Here is a 21294-nt window from a genome sequence, read left to right as displayed (position 1 = left end):
TTACATAACAAAGGCGCCTCTTCACACCCTCTCGTGGAGGGCCAAACTGGCCCCTCTCTGGTACCTAGACGAAGATTCCCATTTTGGGAATGTTTGGCAGTTCTAGTGTGGATTAGCTGATTTCAGTGTAGTTGTTTATCAAAACTGGACAATGTCTACGTTTAGATCACAAGTACATCTCAATAAATTAGAACAGCATCAAAAGTTATTTCAGTAATTCAGTTAAAAAACGATGAGACTATTAGAATCATCACACATGGTGATATTTCAAGCTCTTGTTTCTGTTCATTTACTTTATCATGGCAAATGAAAACCAAGCATTTGGTTTATTACAATATTACACTGGCTATGAGGTTCCCACATATGAAGATTGGAACCTGTCTAGTTTTCCACTTCAGTGAACTCAAGCTGTAGAAGGATGGACCTACATTTCCCAGACATCAGGATGTCCCTGCAGTATCTGCTGTAAGCTTTGCATTAATCTCTACCTGCCAAAATGTGCTCACACATCCAGTGCATCTTATTTGCAGAAACTGACTGCTGTGTATAATATTAGTGCCATTATTGAGCTTTACCGAAGCATGAAGCACATTAATTTCAATTCTCATTTGCTTAGACTTAAGACGACTTAAGGACCAAACCACTATTATGTATGTTTTAATGTAACTGGGATTAAGACTCATAAAAGGCATAATGTATAGTTTTTTATGTTTTTTATGTAAGTGCTTTTGTTGGGGAAAAATAGCTGAAATATGAAAATATTAATTATTAGGGCAACAAAATATGAGAAACAAAAACTCTAAATATTCTCGTGTTCAAATTAATTCAATCAAATAGATGTATAATGTTTTGAATGAGACCATTTGTGTGCGTCCACACAGCATGAATCCATGAAACTGTTAGTTTATTCATCAGTTGAACTGTTTAGCTGTGCTGTGAGTGGGAGGAACGATGTGTGTGGAGTTCTCTCTGTTGAAGATGTGAGATCAGATTTAACACAAGATCCAACAACAACAGAAAAGCATCTTCAGAGCATCTCCTCCTGCCACTGATTGGTGATTGGAGCTCAATGATTGGACATGGAAGATCAGAGGAGTCTGCCATCTAGTGGACAGAATGAGAATGTACATAGGCTGCCTGCTATTCATGACCTAAAAATCAACTTTGTGTATTCTTTTCTGGTTTGTTATTCTTGCTATTCTTCTGGTTTTGATGTATTCTGCAAAATAGTTTTTCATTTTTATAGTCATATTTTTTTGTGTGTTTTTTTTTCTATCTTTGTTAAGAAACATCTAATCTTTAAGAATAAAATTTCTTTTTATTAGTTATGGCTATAGTGAACTACAAGTGTTGCGAATGTTAGAAAGTTTCCTAACACACTCTGCGTTAAACAGGAGTCTGATGTGCAATGAGACCAATCAGAGCAGGAGATAGTCAGACGATGTTTCCTGTTGATTCAGTCAAAATAAACACTTTTAATTCCTTGATTTTACACATCAGGACTTAGAATCATCTGGTTTTTACCAGGTTCTAACCTTATTTAAATATAGTCTAAAGCTATATTTTCTTAGTTATTAAATAAAAAACACCTCAACTTGAAAAAGCTGTGTGAGAAAAAAATAGTACATCCCTGCTGCTTCATATCTTTTAATAACCTGGTGCTGCTAATCACAAGCCGTAATATTAGAGAAGTAATGTTGCTGTCAAGTTATCCTGACCAAAAACAACCAAATCAAAGCCTGTAGGAGGGTCTTAGCGCTGTCAGTCAACCTCATATACACGCTGCTCAATATACTAGAGAGTTGCAGAGAAACAACTCACCGTTTATCTGCTGTCATCAGTGGCCATGCTAACTAGCCTTAGCATTTATGACGGGCTCTACTAGCTATAGAGAGCAAGGGAGAAAAGGAGATGGGAGCAAGAGCAGCACTATACACAGGGAGATTGACAGCACTAAGACCCGCCTCCTGGCTCTGATTGGTTTTTAGTTGGTGGTGGGAGAAAGCAGAGGAGCTTGAACCTTTTACTTTTTTTTTTTTACTCATACCATACTGTCACAGGATGGTGACAATTTCAATAAATATCTAAAATAATATATTTCTTAGAAAAGTTACAGACTGCAGCATTATGTTAGTTATGTTAGTTATGTTAGACTGTAGCTAATCTCCCTATCGGTGGATGTCCTTCAACTTCCTCATGTAGACTGTGGAGTTTTCAGAGAAATTACCAGAAATCCAAAAACCATAATTGCCTGATCTACAAACACTTTCTCCTCTAGATCAGAGTCTATAGGAGGAAGGGACTCTATGTGTAGCAAAGTAAAATGTAGTTAAAATGATTTCTTCCTCTGGATACTTTAGGTTTTGCTGTTCTTATCTCCTTTAAGTTATTAATTGAAAAACTTTGCTGTTGTAATTCCATGTGCCAGCTAATAAGGTGGTGATTGATGTGTATATTTTTGCTTCTCAGACTGCATGATGAACATCCACAAGCGATGTGTGGCCAACGTCCCGAGCCTGTGTGGAACGGATCACACGGAGAGGAGAGGACGCATCCACATCTCCGCCCACATCACTGACGACGTTCTTGCCGTCACTAGTTGAGTGCTTTCTGTCCATTCATCTCTTTGTTTTCACTTTGACACACATACACACGTACGCACACACACACACCCACACACCCCTACACGTACACCCCCACAAGCACACACAGCCTTTATGCAAAGCGCTCCATCAGACTAAGACTGAAACTGGAAAGTCCATTTAGTCGTTCAATTATCCAACGATTGACCCACATCTCCAGCAGGATGTGCAGCCACGTGCCAGATTCCTCTGGTAGACAGCTGGGGATTGATTATGGAAGAGAAACTACACAGGTGTTAAATGTTGTCGGATGCAGAGCTGTTCAGGGCAGACAGGCATGAGCAGAAACCAATCCAGACTATCCATATGGCATCTTTTCTTTTTCCATTGAACTTATTTTTCTCTGCCCTCTCCTCCTCAGTCAAAGAGGCAAAGAACCTGGTGCCCATGGACCCAAACGGCCTATCAGACCCCTACGTTAAGCTCAAGCTGATTCCCGACCCCAAGAGTGAGAGCAAGCAGAAGACGAAGACCATGAAATGTTGCCTAAACCCCACCTGGAATGAATCCTTCACTTTGTGAGACTTTCGTCTTCTCTTGTCTGTGCTTAGTGGTTTCAAGTCAGCTTGTTCCTTTTCTGGCATTGTTTTAAAAAACAGGAAAGGTTGGCCTCATTTTTAGTTACATAAGCAAACCCCAACCTCCCAACTACTCACCTCCAACACTCATTGACTCTCGATAGTTTTGTCCATATTCTCTAAGATTACCAGTGTTTTTCTGGCTTACTGTAATAACAGAAAAAAAAGGATTCATTTATGCGCTGAAATAAAAAGAGTCAGCATTCACATAAGTCCTTCTTTCTGTTGATATCTCTTAGTAAGCTCAAAGAAAGTGACAAGGACCGGCGTCTGTCAGTGGAGGTATGGGACTGGGATTTGACCAGCCGGAATGACTTTATGGGATCACTCTCCTTTGGCATCTCAGAGCTACAGAAACAAGGAGTAGATGGATGGTGAGGAGAAGAGATTATATCCTGGGCCTTCCGAAACCTTTCCACATTTTGACATGTTACAACTGCAGAATTCTGTGTATATTGTTGCGATTTTACACAAGTGGACAAAATTGTTGGTACCCCTTGGTTAATGAAACCCACAATGGTTACAGAAATAACTTCAATCTGACAGAGGTAATGATGAATAAAAATTCTATGAAAATGAACAATTGAAAGTCAAACATTGCTTTGCTTTTTAAACATACTTCAACAGAATTATTAAAAAAATAAACTCATGAAACAGATCTGGACAAAAATGATGGTACCTTTCACTTAATATTTTGTTGCTAACCAAACAATTCCTGTGGTTGTCCATGAGACTTCTGCACCCCTCAGCAGGTATTTGGGCCACTCCTCATGAGCAAACTCCTTTAGTTGTCTCAGGTTTGAAGCCTTTTCCAGACAGCATGTTTCAGCTCCTTCCAAAGATGCTCAATAGGATCCAGGTCAGGGTTCATAGAAGGCCACTTTAGAACAGTCCAATGTTTTCCTCTTAGCTATTGTTGGATGTTTTTAACTGTGTGTTTGGGGTCATGGCATGTGACTAAGACAACAATTTCTGATACTGGGCAGCACATTTCTCTCTACAATCCCTTGATAGTCTTGAGATGTCATTATACTCTGCACAGATTCAAGACACCCTTTGTCCATGAAACATGGGCAAAGGGTGTCCTTACATGTTTCATAGTAAGGACAGTGATCTTCTATTGATATGCTTCCTTTTTCCATCTGTGAACATAGAGCTGATGTGTCTCGCCAAAAGGTTCAGTTTCTGTCTCATCTGTTCATAGGACATTCTCCCAGAAGTTTTGTGGCTTGTCAACATGTAGCTTGGCAAATTCCAGTCTGTCTTTTGTGTGATTTCTTTTCAACAATGGTGTTCTCCTTGGTCATCTCTCATTAAGTCTGCTTTGGATCACACCAACATTGGATGGTGCGATCTGACACTGATGTTCCTTGAACTTGAAGTTCACCTTTAATGTCTTTAGAGGTTTTTCTGGGCTCTTTTTTACCATTTGTATTATTTCTCTCTTTGTTTTGTCATCAATTTTCCTCCTGCAGTCATGTCCAGGGAGGTTGGCTACAGTCTTATGGATCTTAAATTTCTGAATAATATGAACATCACAGAAACATCAAGCTGCTTGGAGATGGTCTTATAACCTTTACCTTTAATATGCTTGTCTATAATCTTCTTTCTAATCTCCTGAGACAACTCTTTCCTTCACTCTGGTCCATGTTCAATGTGGTACACAGCATGTCACCAAATAGCACAGTGACTACCTGTAGCTCTTTATATAGGCCCACTGACTGATTACAAGACACCTGTGATGCTAAGTAGTGGACACACCTTAATATAACATGGTTACTTTGGTCACATTATTTTCAGGGGTACCATCAGTGTGGTGTGCAAAAGTGTTCGGCCCCTCTGAGCCAATGCTGTATGAGGCCTTGAACACAATAGATTGAGGGGCTCCTCCTGCTGTTAATGGTGCATTCATACCAAACGCGTTTTGAACATCAGGCGTGTCTGGTTCACATTCAGAGTCTATGTGGAGGCGCTTCGAGGTCGTTGCGGCGCGGTTTGAACTGTTTGACTCATCGAGCGTGGCCAACAGGTCCGATGCTCCATCCAATTAAGTCAGGAGCTGCTGACTTAATTTGGATGTAACAAAAGTGATATAATTCATGTTTATTTTAATTGTAGTTTTTTATTTGTTGGTTTAAAATAGCAACAGTCTGTGTTTTTAAATGGCATTTCACTGACCAGTAACATATATAATTGCCCAATAATATTTTTACATTTCCTGTCAACTTAAGATCTTTTAATACAAAAACAAAGTGCGTCGCTGGTGGACCGCCTCGGCATCACAACTACCAAGCTTTGTGGGGGAACCCTGAAGGAAGTTGCACTCAGTGTCTTCTTCAGAGGTTTTTGTGTTGTTTCCTTCAGATGTTCTTGGTGCAGCACCACCACAGATGAGAGGGGAAACAGGTTTTTCAAAGGGTTTGGTTTGGTTGGTTTGACTCTATTGTAAAACTGAAACTGATAGACCAGACAGGAGGTAATGCCCTCTTGTCTGGTCATAGAAACAACAAAAAAGCCCATAACTGAATAGATCCACAGCTGAAGTGGGAAATGTGTTGACAGGACAACTATTAATTAAGCTTTTTTTAAATCTCTCTTTTATTGTTGAAAGAAAATATAAAAAATTAAATAAAGTTGCTACAAAACATGAAGGACTCCCAGCAGGAAGGTACTCCAGACATATGGAACCAACATTGAACTTTTGATCTGTATGCAAAACAATAGCCGTCAAGAAACACCTTTTCCATTTTGAAACATGGTGGTTGTCACATCATGCTGAGGGGATGCATTACTTTTTAGCAGAAACAAGGAAGATGGATGTAGCTAAATTCAAGGTACTGCTGGAAGGAGACCTGTTAAGACTTTGAGACCAAGATGGAGGTTAGGTTTCCAGCAGGACAACAATCCTAAACACACAGCCAGAGCTCCAGTAGAACCGTTTGGATGAAAGCATATCCATGGTTACAATGGTCCAGTCAAAGGCCAGACCTAAAAGCATTTAAGAAAACTTAAAAGTTGATTTTCAGAGATGATTTCCACCTGATTGTTCTGAGATATTTTCAAAAAAGATGCTGCAAAAATGCTATTTTCTTGACTTTCACTAAAAATGCCAAACCATAGATTGATGATTGAGGTCTTTATGTGAAAATGTGGAAAGGTTCAAGAGTTTGAATATCCTTAGTATGCACTGCGATGTTTAATAAGAAGGATAATAAAGGCAGCGTCTAATGTATGTGTGAATGTCGGACTTCAGGTTTAAACTGCTGTCCCAGGAGGAAGGAGAATACTTCAGTGTTCCTGTCCAACCAGATGGAGAAGAGGGGAGCGAGTCGATACGACGGCAGATTGATGTAAAATCCGGACAAATAGAAAAGCTAGAACTTTATTGAGCTCGTTTGTTTTTAACTAGGTTTTCTTTCCACTGTTGTTCTAAACTGCCTCCAGAGGGCAAAAATAGGTCCAGGGAAGCCGTCAGACTCGTCCTCGTCCTCGGTTTGTAAGTACGACAGCAACGGCAATCAGGACCGTGTCAAACTCGCAGACTTCAACTTTATCATGGTTCTGGGCAAAGGCAGCTTTGGAAAGGTCAGACTTCTTTTCAGAAGTGTGTTTCTGACTTAATTTCTATTGAGTTTAATTTCTACGGACACCCTTTAGGTGATGCTGGCAGAGAGGAAAGGTACGGATGAGTTGTATGCTGTCAAAATCCTAAAGAAGGATGTGGTGATCCAAGACGATGACGTAGAGTGCACCATGGTGGAGAAAAGAGTTCTGGCTCTGTCTGGCAAACCTCCATTCCTCACTCAGCTGCACTCATGTTTCCAAACCATGGTAAGATGAGTTCTGCCTATCTTCACACTTACCTCCTATCAGCTGTTACTGTTTAAATTGACTCCTCTACCAGGAAAAAGAGGAGTTTATTCCATTATTCTTTCCTGCTCCATAATTCCCTGTAGGACCGGTTGTATTTTGTCATGGAATATATCAACGGAGGAGACCTCATGTATCAAATCCAACAGGTTGGCAAGTTCAAGGAGCCTCATGCTGTGTGAGTATTCATGCTAACACACTGATTACACCTTGAACATTTTGAAATCTGTATGATCATATTTTACTTTGTGAGAAATAGACTTGTGCTGTCATATTTGATGATAAAGAGTAGTGTTTCACCACTGAGAGGCTCCAGCAGAGTTCTGGATTCCCTGCAGGAGGTGGGCATCTGCAGGAGCGCAGCTGGACTCCAAGTTGTGCTCGTCTTACTGGAAAGGTTTAAAAAAAAGCAGGCAGAATGTGCCACATTGAAATGACAATGTGTCTTCATTTTGAGAATCTACTGGTCCCCATCTGGGATGGACAGGCATTTCAGACCATAAACAGATGTCAGCACATCTGTCCAAACAGAGGACATTGCAGACCAGAGTGTTTGCTGTGAACATTTTGGACAGAATCACTATGGATTGTTGAACAAGGAAAAATGAAGCAGAGAACCATTTTAGGAAAGAAAAAGTCTAAGCAGAGATCTGCTTCAGATGGGAGGGGAGGCAGCACCTGTCCGTCCATCCGTCCTTCCGTCCGTCCTTCCATCCGTCCGTCCTTCCATCCACTCACCCAGGGTCTTGTTAGCACCCTGGATTTTTTTAAATAGACTGAAAAATCTGAAGCCGTCCGTCATTTCAACAAATTACAATTCACATCCTTGACTGTACTTGATGCAGACACACTGACACTTTCAACTTTATGTACTTAGCAGAGGTCACTAAAATTAATTTTAAAAATCCCTTTGGAATATTATCTCTGACATGGACACTGAACTACATGCATCTTTCTGACCGGGAGCTGACCGTTCATTGAAGAGTTATGGACACGACACTTTGGCTAAAGTGGTGCATTTAACAAGGCTACAGTAAATATAGCCTTACAATATAAGGGTTAGGGTTATATAGGGTTATATAGCCTATGTAATATATAGGCCTTATATAATATATATAAGTTCTCTTTAGTTTTCTTTAGAAAACCCTGCCTTTCACCCATTAATTGTTGGAGATCAGCACCAGCACCCCTCAAAACCCCACTGGGGATAAGCATGTAAGATGATGGATGGACGGACGGACGGACTTAATTATACTGTAACAAGCGCGCTGTGCTGCACAACTAAATGCGCACGTTGCTCCACCCTGCTCCACTCGAGCTGTGGAGATAAAATCCTATCAATCAATCAATCAATCAATCAATCAATCAATCAATCAGATTTTCTCTTGACACATCCTGCCTTAAAGCAAAAGATGAAATGGAACTGGAAGATGTGAAAGGAAAGCTGGAAGAAGTTGCACTGCTGACTCAAATGGTGCTCTATAAATGAAAGCAGTAAAATATTAATTACCATAAAATAATATGTTTGTTTACTTCAGGTTTGAGCCTCTCAAATAGCCTTTTGGCTAACTCTGGCACATTTACAAAAATGTTAATGTGCAATGTCTCTACACTACTGAATAAATTAAATTGAATCTGTCTGTCCATTCTGCCCTTTGAATCCATCCAAAGGCTGAACAGAATCATTTGTCTTTCCATAGTTCCTGCTGTCTGCCCATTCTTCTGATCTGTCCATTTGTCTCTGTCCATCCATTCTTCTAATCCTTCCATCAATCTGTCCATTCAACCATCTGCTCCTTCTATTCCATCCATCCTTCCATCCAGTCCGTCTGTCTGGTCATCGGCCCACTCCATTCTTCTGACCAATTTGTCCACATTTTATCTGTTGTAAGCTAAAAGAGCCTCATAGAGACTAAGTGCACAGTTTTGTTCATCTGTGGCTTTTATCATCACCTTAGAATAATCTTTCAATGTTGCAAAATGTCTAATTTTTGCAACATCTAGTCTTGCAACAAAGTGTTATTATTTTATTACAAGAAAATGATAACATAGCAGTTATCTGCTAAGCTACCAGAACAGCTGTAAAAACCCTGCCACAGTCACTGCAACCACATTTCTTAGAAGACTGTAATAACCAAACACATCTGTTTTGTGATAAACTAGCCAGTTGCATCTCTCATGCAGAAAATGTACTAAAAAATTAGCATATTTTCACTGGACTAAATGTACCATCACTATTTAAATATGAAGTGGTGTTCTGTGTTTCAGGTTCTATGCAGCAGAAATTGCCATTGGCCTCTTCTTCCTTCACTCCAAGGGCATTGTGTATCGGTGAGCCTGGTTTTGAATCCTTCCCACTCATCAGGTTTTTGTATTTTGTAATTGCACAGTTTGTGAGTAATGAGTTGGTTGTGGGTATTTGTGCATGTTTACAGAGACCTGAAGCTGGACAATGTGATGTTGGACTCTGAAGGCCACATAAAGATTGCAGACTTTGGCATGTGCAAAGAAAACATGTTTGATGGCATTACAACAAAGACGTTTTGTGGGACACCAGACTACATTGCCCCAGAGGTGTGTTCATGTGTTTTCCTCTAGTCAACTGATGCATTTGATCAATTGTTACAAATCTGTAACAACTGATTAACAGGTTTTTCTTCCCAACAGATCATTGCTTATCAACCTTATGGGAAGTCTGTGGACTGGTGGGCCTTTGGAGTACTGCTTTATGAAATGCTTGCCGGACAGGTACGTGCATCACTTTTAATCAACATTGCTATTAATAACCAGGAGTTGGTACTAAAGGAAAGCAGATAACTAAACTCACATAAATGATTCACATTTTAATTCAGCAGTGAAGGTTGTGCTGAATGTGTCCTGGTGAATTCACTGTTTTAGTCTTGATAGATGTATCAGCAGCCTTTGATGCCATCAGTAACACAGCAATCAGACTTCATAGGCAGGAATCTCTACATCTGTTTTATAGAGGCACAAATTTCACCTAAGCATAAGCTTCAGTGCCTGTATGAACTAAATCCTGTCAGTTTCTATTGCTCTAGTATAATATGTTGGGGACCTCAAGTCTCTGTTTTGGGGCCACATCTTTCAAAAATCCTAAGTTTTTCAAACTGTCTGAATGCCTAAAGGAAATTATAAACTGTTGCAAAAAAAAAACCTTCAAGAATACTCTGAGAAGAATGAGCATTGTCCTGGACAACGTGGTTTATTTCATCAGCCAACAGGTTGGACATTTGAATTTTACTGGGATTCCAAATGTACAAAATTTAGGTGTTGTTATTGGTCAATAAATACTTTTTTTAAGGTTCTAACCGTCTTCATCATTGGAGAAATATTACCAAAGTTTAGTGTTGAGATGGTTATTCATGCTTTGCTTTTTTCTTGTCTAGACTTTGTAACACACCTTTTAGCAACAACAAAAATGTCTTTGATCAACTTCATTTGATAAAAACATCAACCTTCATGTTTTAATGTATTTGAATTGGTTGCACTTTCATTTTAGTACTGAATTTTAGTTAAAGCCACATACCTCCACTACTTCAAAGATTCTCAAGGATCAGATAAACTCACTCTTTACAAACTGTTGCACCTCAGCTCTGGAACAAACTTTCTTTGTTTTTCTGCCGTCTTCAACATCCTGACTCCCACAAAAAGCAGCTGAAGACATTTTTATTAAAATATGCCTTTTTATCATTTCATATCTGCATTTAAGTGTATCATATTATTTGTCATATACCACATTATGATCTAGTAATGAAAACAGAAATTTTAGGTGCATTGCTGTTAAGAAGTGAAAATTAACTTATTCAAATTTTAATCAAAATTAAAATGCTGGAAACAATAATTAAAAATTGGGTATTTTTGTTCATCTGCAGCCTCCATTTGATGGTGAAGATGAAGATGAGTTGTTCCAGTCAATCATGGAGCATCATGTCTCTTACCCTAAATCCATGTCCAAAGAAGCTGTTGCTATCTGCAAAGGGGTGAGAACACACTGCAGTACACATACACTGTCTTTCATCATATATATACTGTATATATATATAAATATAAGTGTATATTTTTAGCTGATGACCAAACACCCAGGGAAGCGTCTTGGCTGTGGCCCAGAGGGAGAAAGGGACATCAAGGAGCACGCCTTCTTCCGCTATATTGACTGGGAAAAGCTGGAGAATAAGGAGGTCCAGCCTCCTTTCAAACCAAAAGCGGTGAGTGTATTCCTTCATGAACACTTTCCAGCTAATAAAGGTATCCAGTCTCTAACGTTTGCTTTAGAAATGATCCATGTTAAAAAAAGTGAGTTGTATTCTTAGTCTTGCCCATGAGGTAAGTTATACAGTGACTTGTGAAAGTATTCATACCCCTTGAACTTTTCCATATCTTGTCACATTACAACCAATCATAAATAGGTTTTATTGCAATTTAATGTGAAAGACCAACACATACGGGTATACAATTGTGAAGTAGAAAGAAAATTATACATGATTCAAAATATTTTTTACAACTAAAAAACTGAAAAGAGTGGTGGGCAAAAGTATTCAGGCCCCCTGAGTCAACACTTTGTGGATCCACCTTTTGCTGCAATGGGCATGACGCCGGCTCCACCCCCATGATGAAGTAGAGCTGTCCTCCAACAAGCAAACTGTTGTGGCAGACTAACAGTCTTCAATGCATTACCTGAGACATTTTTTGAGTCATTTTTGTCTTATAAACCAACACTGTGGCAAAGATGGCGGGCAAGAAAATTCTCTAAGGAGTCCAAATCAGGTCTGTAAGGTTATTAGCGGTAAATAACGGAGAAGTCAACAATAAAGCCCAAGAGGAAAAATGATGAGGGACAAAGTCTGGTTGGATGCAAGTGTGAACGCTGTGGGACGCATTTTGTACATACAAAATGGTTAAGTAATGACTAAAATAAAACCGGCTTGTGAAAATCTGCCTTCAGCAAACTGCTTAAAAATAAATAGTAGCATAAAAAGATGTTTAAATGTCAATGCAGCAGTTACTGCAGTCTGTTTTCATAGACTGCCACACAACAGTAGCTGGGTAGATTCCAGCTACCATTGGAATCTACACATAAAATTCAGCATAACTACCTTCATTTATTGATCTGGAAATGATTAGATGTTTGGCACTGTGATTTTAATCAGACTGAGTTGTGTTTATTTGACGCTTAGCCGTCAGCCCTGAGTCCTTAGCATGGAGCGTGAACTGTTAGCATGGAGTCCTTAAGACCTTAGTCAGATTATTTCCAGATAATATATTAATTAATAATACTAATATATTAGTTTAAAACATTCATGACAAAGGGGATACCTAAGTATAGTTTTCTTTATTCACTTGTGTACAGCTATGTGCCTAATTAACCACTACAGGGCTTGATTTGTCTGTCAGTAAGTGTCCTTATGACAAAAATGGGATGTTTTCTACCAGTTACCTTCATGCTGACTAACTTGATAGTTTCTGTCTATCAGTTTCATTCAACTGGACATGAGGTGGGCTGCAGGCCATGATCCTTTTCTTGCATTATTCCAGACTCCTTTTTGGTTTTGGAAATGTAATAAATTGTATTCCGCCCTCTACACGCTCTGGGTAACGACTGTCGGGAATGCATATTACCCACTGACAACTCGGACCATGATTATCTATCAGCGTGTTTTAAATACTGTCAACATTGTCGTAGATCTTGGGCGTGTCGTGGTGGCGTAGTGGTTAGCGCGATCCGTATTTGGAGGCATTGAGTCCTTGACGTGGCCGTCGCGGTTCGACTCACGGACCCGACGACATTTGCCGCATGTCTTCCCCCCTCTTCTTCCCCGTTTCCTGTCAGCCTACTGTCGTATAAGGGACACTAGAGCCCACAAAAGACCCCCTGGAGGGGTTAAAAAAAAACAAAAAAAAAACATTGTCGTAGATAGGCCTGTCGCGATAAACGATTAATCGTACGATAAATTAAAACTATCGACGTCATTTCAATTATCGGCATTATCGTCTCTTCCGGCCTTTTTCTCTTTCTGTTGATGACACCGAATGAAAAAAGGCTCAACTCCGGTGCTCTCCACTGACCCTCCCTTCCTCATTTCCTTAGTGTAAAGCCCAGCGCACACTACAGGATCTTAGAGTTGTCGGCTGATTGTCGGCCCATTTTTAAAACCTGACAGGCCACACATTAGCCGACAGAAATCCTTGGTATAACGGTTCCATCGGGTTCGGTCCTGCCGTGTGGTGTCCAACAATGGGCACAAAATAATGGCTGCAAGTCCAGTGAACTAATTTTAAAACCAGGCATTAATCAATGCTTTACTACAGTCTACCTGCAATGCATGTGGCTAGTGTCAGCATAAAGTCCTGACTGAATGAAAATCATTAGAACCTGTTTACGTCACGTTAACAAAGAACAGCTGAAAAGTTACCGGGTTTATCAACTGCGGTAGCAATTTCGCTCCAACTCCTCCTCTTGTCATTTCTATATTCTTTGCATGTTAAATAAACATTAATGTTGTTTCCACATATCATCTCCAATGTCCGCTGGACTTCGGGTTGCGCCGTGTCAGCTGTTTGAGATTCCCCGACGTAATTTCCCCTCAGAAAACACGGAGGAGAATCCGCGCTTTCTGATTGGCTACCTGTCACATTCAACAGGCTGTGTTCTCGCTCCCAGTCGGGGAAAAACCCCTGATTTAGATCAGAGCGCCACGAAGATCTACCGTAACACACCACACAATCTTAGAAAGACCAAAGGTCTAAGATTGTTGTATGGGGAAAAATAGGAGCAAAAAATCATGTAGTGTGAACTATTGCATCAGGAAGTCGATGTGCCCATTTTCTCTATTTAAATCTAATTATTACTGAAGGGCAACATAATATACAGACTTCATAATCTGCACTCTTTTGGTTGAATGCAGTATTTATTTCCACTTTGGCTTTATGTTGTTTAGTTTTTATCAAGTACATTTTTTGTTAATGGAGACTGAGAATCCATTTTGTTTTTGGTTGTTTTGTTTATTTTGTTTATCAGCTCCAGTGTTAAATATTCTTTTGAAAATAAAGTGTATCTATCTTTGGCAGGAAATCACATGCATGATTACGTAATTTCCATTAAATCAGTGTAAAAAGGTCTTCAAACAATATTATCGTTTATCGCAATAATTTTTTGAGACAATGAATCGCTCAGCAAAATTTGCTATCGTGACAGGCCTAGTCGTAGATCATTTCTTCGAGATAAGGGGCGTCTACTTGCAACGCTGATTGGTCAGTTGCTGACAAGTGCCCTGGAATGATTGGGGGAGGATTGGTCTATGTCAGCCTGGGGGCGGAGCCGGCATCATGTCAATTCCAGCTTCAACTCTTTCAGGGTTTGTCTCTACCAGCTTTGATCATCTACTGACTGAACTTTTTGCTCATTATTCTTCTGCAAAATTCAAATTCAGAAATGCATAATTGATCCCAAACTAAAACATCTCAAGCTCAGTCAGATTAGATGCAGAGAGTTTGTGAACACCAGGTTTCAGATCTTACCACAGATTCTGGGTTGGGTTTAGGTCTGGACTTTGATTGGGCCATTCTACCACATGAATATGATCTGTTTTAAACCAATCCATTGTAGCCCTGGTTCTGTCACAGAGCAGCTGGATTTCAACTGATATTAGATTACACACAGGTGGACTCTGTTCAGTCATTAGCCATCAACAGGTACCTTCTGAAGGCAGTCGGTTGAACTCAGAGAAAAGGGGGCTGAATACTTTTGCACTCTGCACTTTCATTTTCTATTTGTCAAAAATGTTTTAAATCATGTAGTTTTTTTGTACTTCACAATTGTACACCACTTTGTGTTGGTCTTTCATATAAAATTCCAATGAAATAAGCTTGTGGTTTTAATGTGTCAAATATGGAAAAGTTCAATAGGTATGAATACTTTTGAAAGCCACTGTAGATGTGAAAAAAAATCCCCCATCACCAGAACACAACCATCTGCTACCATTGGTCACTACTCTGACAAATGTGAAGCTAAAGCTTGTTAGTGTAGTCACCAATGATGAACCTGTATGCCCACTGCTTTCATTTAGACCAATGGAATTCCACAGTTTTTGCTGTGAGTGATTTGATTGGTTGATACCATATTTTAGTTGTATTTCTCTTTTTGTCTTTTGTTGTCCCTGTTTTCTTTCCCTTACCCTTCATGAAACTCAATCCATTCCTTCATCTCTCCTCTCCACGGCAGTGTGGGCGTGATGCAGAGAACTTTGATCGCTTTTTCACACGCAACCCCCCTGAGCTGACCCCCCCAGATCAGGAGCTAATATCCAACCTGGACCAGGAAGAATTCCAAGGCTTCTCATTTGTTAACCCTGAGTACAACCACCCAGCTCAATGACCATGTAACATTTCTCCTGGCTTTATTAGAAATCACCCATTCTTCATAAACATACTTTAAAAGAAATACCAAACAAGAAAAAATTATGATGATGTCATATTTGGGTTGCATCCAGCAATTTTTAACCTTTTAAGATCTGATGTTACACATTAGCACTTTTTCTGGCTCAGGTCTGAAAGGCTTAAAGATGTTTGAGCATTTGGGAAAGATATTTATTTAGTTTGTTCCAAAAGTGTGAAAACTATTCAAGCGGTTTGTTAGAGAGGAAGCTGAAGGTGTTAGCTTATCTTAGCCTCTAGCTAAAATCTGAGAAGCATCTATAAACTGATACCTTTCCTTTGCCCCTGGAAACCACTATCATACCTAAATACCCAACTAAACATACTACACATCTTGCTCAACAGTGATTGTTTAATTTTATAAACAATAAGAATATAACAGAGCAATAAAATCAAAAAGAGAAAAGTAGCATTATCCTAAACTGTCTTTCAAGATTCAGTTGAACATGTTAGTTTAGTTTAGCACAGCAAAAACTCAGAAGCAGCAAGAAGATAAATGACCTAATTTTTTATAGAAAGCATCAATGAAACCTTTTGCCTGTAACAATCTTGTTGTTAGCTTACATTGGCTTAGTTTAATGTAACATAAAGACAAAAAATGTCTGAAACCTGGTTCCCTGACATTTTTGACAGCATACTTTGAGAACATCATAAAAATGTTTACATTGTCAAGTTTTATTTTTAAATGCCATATAAATGTATAAGTGTTCGTTAAATGCCATATTCATGGTTAAAAGAAAAATTGTAGTTAGCTTAAATTAGCATTGAGACTGTGTTATTAATGGACTTTGTTAAAGATTGTTTTAAAAACTTCACACTCTAAAGCAATAAAGGATTAATCTGTTTGTTAAAATTATTTTTAAAAACCTTCACAGACTAAATTAAAAAATTGCTAACTTGTCTTAATAGATTCTATTAAAACGAATTGTTTTCCATATTTGCCCCTCGTCTGTATTTTCTTCTATAGTGTATGGTTTTAAATTGACAGTAAAATATTTAGTATTTGCCTGCTTCAAATCCTGATGGGGTCAGAGGTGTGGCAAAATTCATTTTTCAACTAGATCAAATGTAGAAATCTTTCCTTCTGCCGGATTCACGTTATTACCACGTTATGTTTATGCTAAAATCATCCAAAGTAGTGTAGTTGAGGCTTTACACATAGCTTAGTGAACTTGGATGCCTACTAACATCCTCACATAGCCACCAACAGTTCTGTGCCGCCATAATAAAAATTGTTGAGGTGACTCAATGGTGTCTCGTTAAATTGACGCAGAAGAAGCAGTGCGATAAACCCTGATGTTTTCTCTCATCAATTTGTTAGAAAATATACTAAATGGTAAATGTTACTAAATAATGTTGTTTCTTTGTGAGTGCAGTGGATCCAGGGGGAACTGAAAGGCAATTTTTCTGTAGCTTCTAGAAAAATTCTGCATTCCAAAGAAACTTTATTACCTTCAGTCTCCATCTCGGTACCAAGGAAGACTTTTGACTTTTGGAAAGAAAGCAAACAAATGCATCTCCAAAAATGGCAGATTTTTAAATATTATTCAGATAGAAATGCACAACTGAAAGCAACCCGCCCACATGATTATATATTCATGATCCAGAGAACAGGCCAGCATGTTTTCCATTAGCGACTCTGTTCTGGGACCACTGTAGTTTAGCTTGTAACTGCTGCTCTTGTGTTGCCTCTACTGGCTGTATTTTTATCTTCAGTGCAGAAATGCTGCTTACATCTAAATGCCTCACATCAGCAGGCTTCTGGATGCCAGAGTCCAACCTGAACATGCTCTGTCTCTGTGTCGCCTTCCCTGTAATCTGCATATTGATTAGAATAACCAATCATTGATGTTGATGAGTGTACAATGATCACATGTTGGCAATTCATACAGTGTAAATGAACTGACCAATTGCTTTGCTGTAATTGTTCGAATACTAGTTTCCTAATGTTGGCTTTACTTTTGTCTGTAGGATCAAATATTATTACACTTTCTGTTTGATGTTGTGGTGAATGTATCTACATTATTTTTGCTGATTTATGATCCTTGTGCACAAAAGCAGGAAGAGTTGCAGATTCTTTTGTTTGTTTTTCATTGAAGGGTCTTTGCTTTTCTCTGGAGACGAGTTTTCCCTGTTACACTGTGTTTTCATTGACGGAGGGCATATCTTGTAAACAATTGGGGGTTTTTTTCCAAATTTACATGATGTAGACATTTAGACTTTTGTGAAGGTAGTTTATCCTCCAGAAACAGGATTTCCAGAAGTGCCAAAATAAGGTTAAGAATCATAAAGTTGTAGAAAAATACTGCTCCTAACAGCTGTGGAAAAGAACAGCCATCATGTGCCATTTTGCAATACAGGTGTAATTATCATGACATGCATTACAGCCTATCCTAACTGTTGACCAACATTATTATATCCCTTGAAAGTCCTTTTCATATAAAAGATGAAATGTCAAAGTTGTTTCATAATTTTGTAACTGTGTAACGATGCAAAGTAGTAACAATGTGTCAAATCTTGTTTTTGAGCTTGTGGCAGGAAGGTAACATCAAGGACACCTGCTTCTAAAATCTCTGATTCTACCAGATGAGAACCATGAGCACTAATCGTGGTAACTGTGAACAACCAAGGTTGAGATACTCCAGAGAAATAATATATATAAAAATATAATTTCTATATCAGAGAAATATTTGAATGTGGTTTCTGGGTGGGAGAGATGCTGTTGTTGATTGTGACTGGAAACTCATAATATACTCAGTGGTGCCTGCCAGACTACTTCTGTGTGTGCCTTCTTACTGTTGCTACAACACATCTTACCGTTTGTTGATCTCCTTTTTGTGTATGGAGTTGTTTCTTGGAGAGAGTGATGGTTCACAAACTCAGGTGTGGTATCTAGAGAATTATTACAGCACCAGATTTATAGCCATCTTTTTTTTTAGATAAAAATAGTAGTTAAAGCTGCTGCTACCAAGAGTATTACTGTAGCTACCGTACTATGCATAATTATTTGTATGTTGACAATCATTCTGTTAAGTCAGTTACAGGCTAAACTTAGCAAAAAACGGGAAAAAAATTGTTGGTCATTTTTATTTTCTATTTTTCTGTTGTAACAATGCTTCTTAGTAATAAATCTTATGTTGCTGGAAAATCTTTTGATTTCCCTTTAAATGGTGCCACATTTGTAGAAAATTTGCCAAATCCTTTTGGTGGAGGCATGTGTTGATGATGGTATGTTCCTGTAAAAATGAGTCTTGTCACTCAAGGCAGTCTCACCGGAGAGATATAAAGATGGGATTTCTCAACCTATGGCAGTTCTAGATTTCCAGTCTTAGGAGCTGATTTCTGTTTTCAAAGACATCAATGCTGATCCTCAGACTGGACCATCACAGAGCGCCTGGAGGATTTGAGAGTAGAGAGGCCGCTTTTGTGTCATGGCATGGACTGCCTCTTGTCATGACCCCTAACCCCAATGAACACTTATGGGAACAGCTTGGGGGTTTGTTTTAGTGACCAAAGCAGTCACATTGGCTGACCTCTGAGAAATGCTGGTTAACAATGTGATGCCGTCCCACATCAGTGTGTGACCAGCACTGGGAGGATACTCAATTCACATTCAAAAATACATAATTTGATTCCAAAAGAAAATTAAATGTTGTTGTAACTCATATTACCTCAAATTGTTCAAAGGGTTCTTGCAGATGGTGATGCTGTTGGCAGGAAAGATCTCTTGTAGTAGTAGAGTAAAGAAGCCTCTGACTGAAGATACTCTGTTTTCTCAACAGTATCGTGAAGAGATTGTTCATAACTTTCTTGATTTTATGAAGAATCCTTCTTTGCATCGTCATCTCCAGAGGTTCCACAGTCGTCCCCAGAGCAGAACCAGCCTTCTTTATCAGGCTGTTGAGCCTTTTCAGGTCCCTGGCGCTGATGCTGATGGATGAAGAGATGACGCTCTCAACAACAGACTTATAGTTGATCTGCAGCATCTTGCTGCAAAACTTAAAGGTTCTTGGCTTCCTCAAGAAGTCCAGTCTGCTCTGTCCCTTCTTACAGACATTTCACTGTTGATTCTCCAGTCCAGTCTGTTGTCCAGATGAACACAGAGGGATTTATATTCCTCAACCACTTCCACTTCTTTTTCCATGATGGTAACAGGATTTGATCTGACCCTGTTCCTCCTGAAATCAACAATCATCTCCTTTGTTTTGTTCAAAATTACGATGAGATGATTGTTCCCACACCATGACACAAAGCGGTCCACCAGCTCTCTGTACTCAACTTCTTGTCCATCTCTGATAAACCTGACAACTGCAGAGTCATCTGAGTATTTCTGTAGATGACGGAAGTCAGACTTGTGCTGGAAGTCTGAAGTGTACAGAGACAAAAGGAATGGTGAGAGTATAGGGCCTTGTTTTGCTCCTCTGTTACTGACCACCTGGTTAGACACACAGTTCTTCAGTCTCACAAACTGTGGTCTGTTTGTGAGGTAGTCATAGATCCAGGAGATTGTTGAGGCTAAAATTACTACATTTCCATTATTTTTTCTTTCCCCAATTATTTATAGTAATAAGATTTAGAGAGTTTAAACATTGGTGCTTAACCAACAACTGCATTTTCCTTAACAACATAGACCATTTAAGGGGTACATAAACAGACTTGAGAAAAGGAGAAACATTTATTGCCAAGAAGCAATGTTACAACAGAGCAGTACTTGTCTAAACTCAAAGTTTCTAAAGCAACAATGACTAAAACATGGATCAGAGTAGATGATGGGGCCAGTGACTCATTTGTTGGTAATATTTTGTGATTGTTCTTCCTAGAATAGTGTCTCTCAATTCTGGTCCCTGAGGAGTTGGCCTGCAATTGTTTTGCGTTTCTGGTCTAGAACATCAGATTGAAATGATTGCATGACGTCCTCTGCATGTCATCAAGTGGTGCTGAAACCTGTTATCCACCCAGTTATTCAAGTCAGGTTTGTGGCAGAAGGGAAACATTTGAAACCTGCAGGGCAGGACTCACTGAGGACCAGAAGTGACAAACACTGGACTGGAATTTAGATAATACGTTATTTGACGGGTTGTGAATAAGACTGTCATGACACCGTCATAAACATGACAGAACACCTGAACTCATGAACATGAGTAAGTCTTTATGAATATTTATGACTGTTGTCATAAAGTGTCATTCGGTAAATCATGACACTTTTAATACAAAGTTGACATTATTCAAAATGTCTTTGTTATGACAACTTGACATCAACCAAGAAATCATGATTTGACATAAATTTGTTATAAAAGTATTACTGATTAAACTTTAGCTTTAATAATATAAAGCTACATAATTTTTAAAGGTCCAAAGGTAACTTCAGTTATCAAATACATTTCTGAAACAGACTTTTGATTGTTATCTGTAAGCCATAATCATTAAAATTAAAATGATTATGGTTTAAAATTACATGAAATAAAGTCTTGACATTTTTTGTGTGTAATAAATCTGAATTTCACTTTTGGAAATGGGTGGGTGAGGGAAAAAATCTGAACTTTTTCACAATGTAATTTTTTTTTTCATTTTGTGCTACAAATGCAGTATAAAACGTTTTATTTCTGTATATCACATTGCTTGTATACTCAGCAAAGAGCTGAAAAAGGTGAAAACATTTGAGCTCCCCATCATTTCAGCTGGAGCTCCAGTGATGAGACATAAGGAGGAGGTAGGAGATTAAAACTGTTGTGTGTAGTTCATGTTGTCCGTGT

The 21294-nt window shown here is 38.9% G+C and overlaps 1 protein-coding gene across 2 annotated transcripts in view; it reads left to right on the top strand.

The window, feature by feature from the left end:
* Nucleotides 1–21294, top strand: part of LOC114145501 (protein kinase C beta type-like) — an 80849-nt gene that overhangs the window by 53620 nt on the left and 5935 nt on the right. Inside the window, exons 5-17 of one of the 2 annotated variants that reach the window (XM_028019123.1) lie at nt 2470–2598; nt 3004–3160; nt 3460–3594; nt 6474–6570; nt 6665–6805; nt 6878–7051; nt 7177–7268; nt 9359–9421; nt 9526–9664; nt 9758–9838; nt 10984–11091; nt 11176–11316; nt 15330–18316. In XM_028019123.1, coding sequence (XP_027874924.1) covers nt 2470–2598; nt 3004–3160; nt 3460–3594; nt 6474–6570; nt 6665–6805; nt 6878–7051; nt 7177–7268; nt 9359–9421; nt 9526–9664; nt 9758–9838; nt 10984–11091; nt 11176–11316; nt 15330–15482 — 1610 coding nt within the window. In that variant the 3' untranslated portion in view covers nt 15483–18316. Of the gene's footprint in view, nt 1–2469; nt 2599–3003; nt 3161–3459; nt 3595–6473; nt 6571–6664; nt 6806–6877; nt 7052–7176; nt 7269–9358; nt 9422–9525; nt 9665–9757; nt 9839–10983; nt 11092–11175; nt 11317–15329; nt 18317–21294 lie in introns of those variants that run through there. The other variant, XM_028019124.1, reaches the window with a different exon arrangement.

This window comes from Xiphophorus couchianus, chromosome 5 (genome assembly GCF_001444195.1).
Source record: "Xiphophorus couchianus chromosome 5, X_couchianus-1.0, whole genome shotgun sequence".
Lineage (NCBI taxonomy): Eukaryota > Metazoa > Chordata > Actinopteri > Cyprinodontiformes > Poeciliidae > Xiphophorus > Xiphophorus couchianus.
Note: the sequence above shows the minus strand (reverse complement) of the source record. Positions and strands in the feature narration are given on the sequence as shown.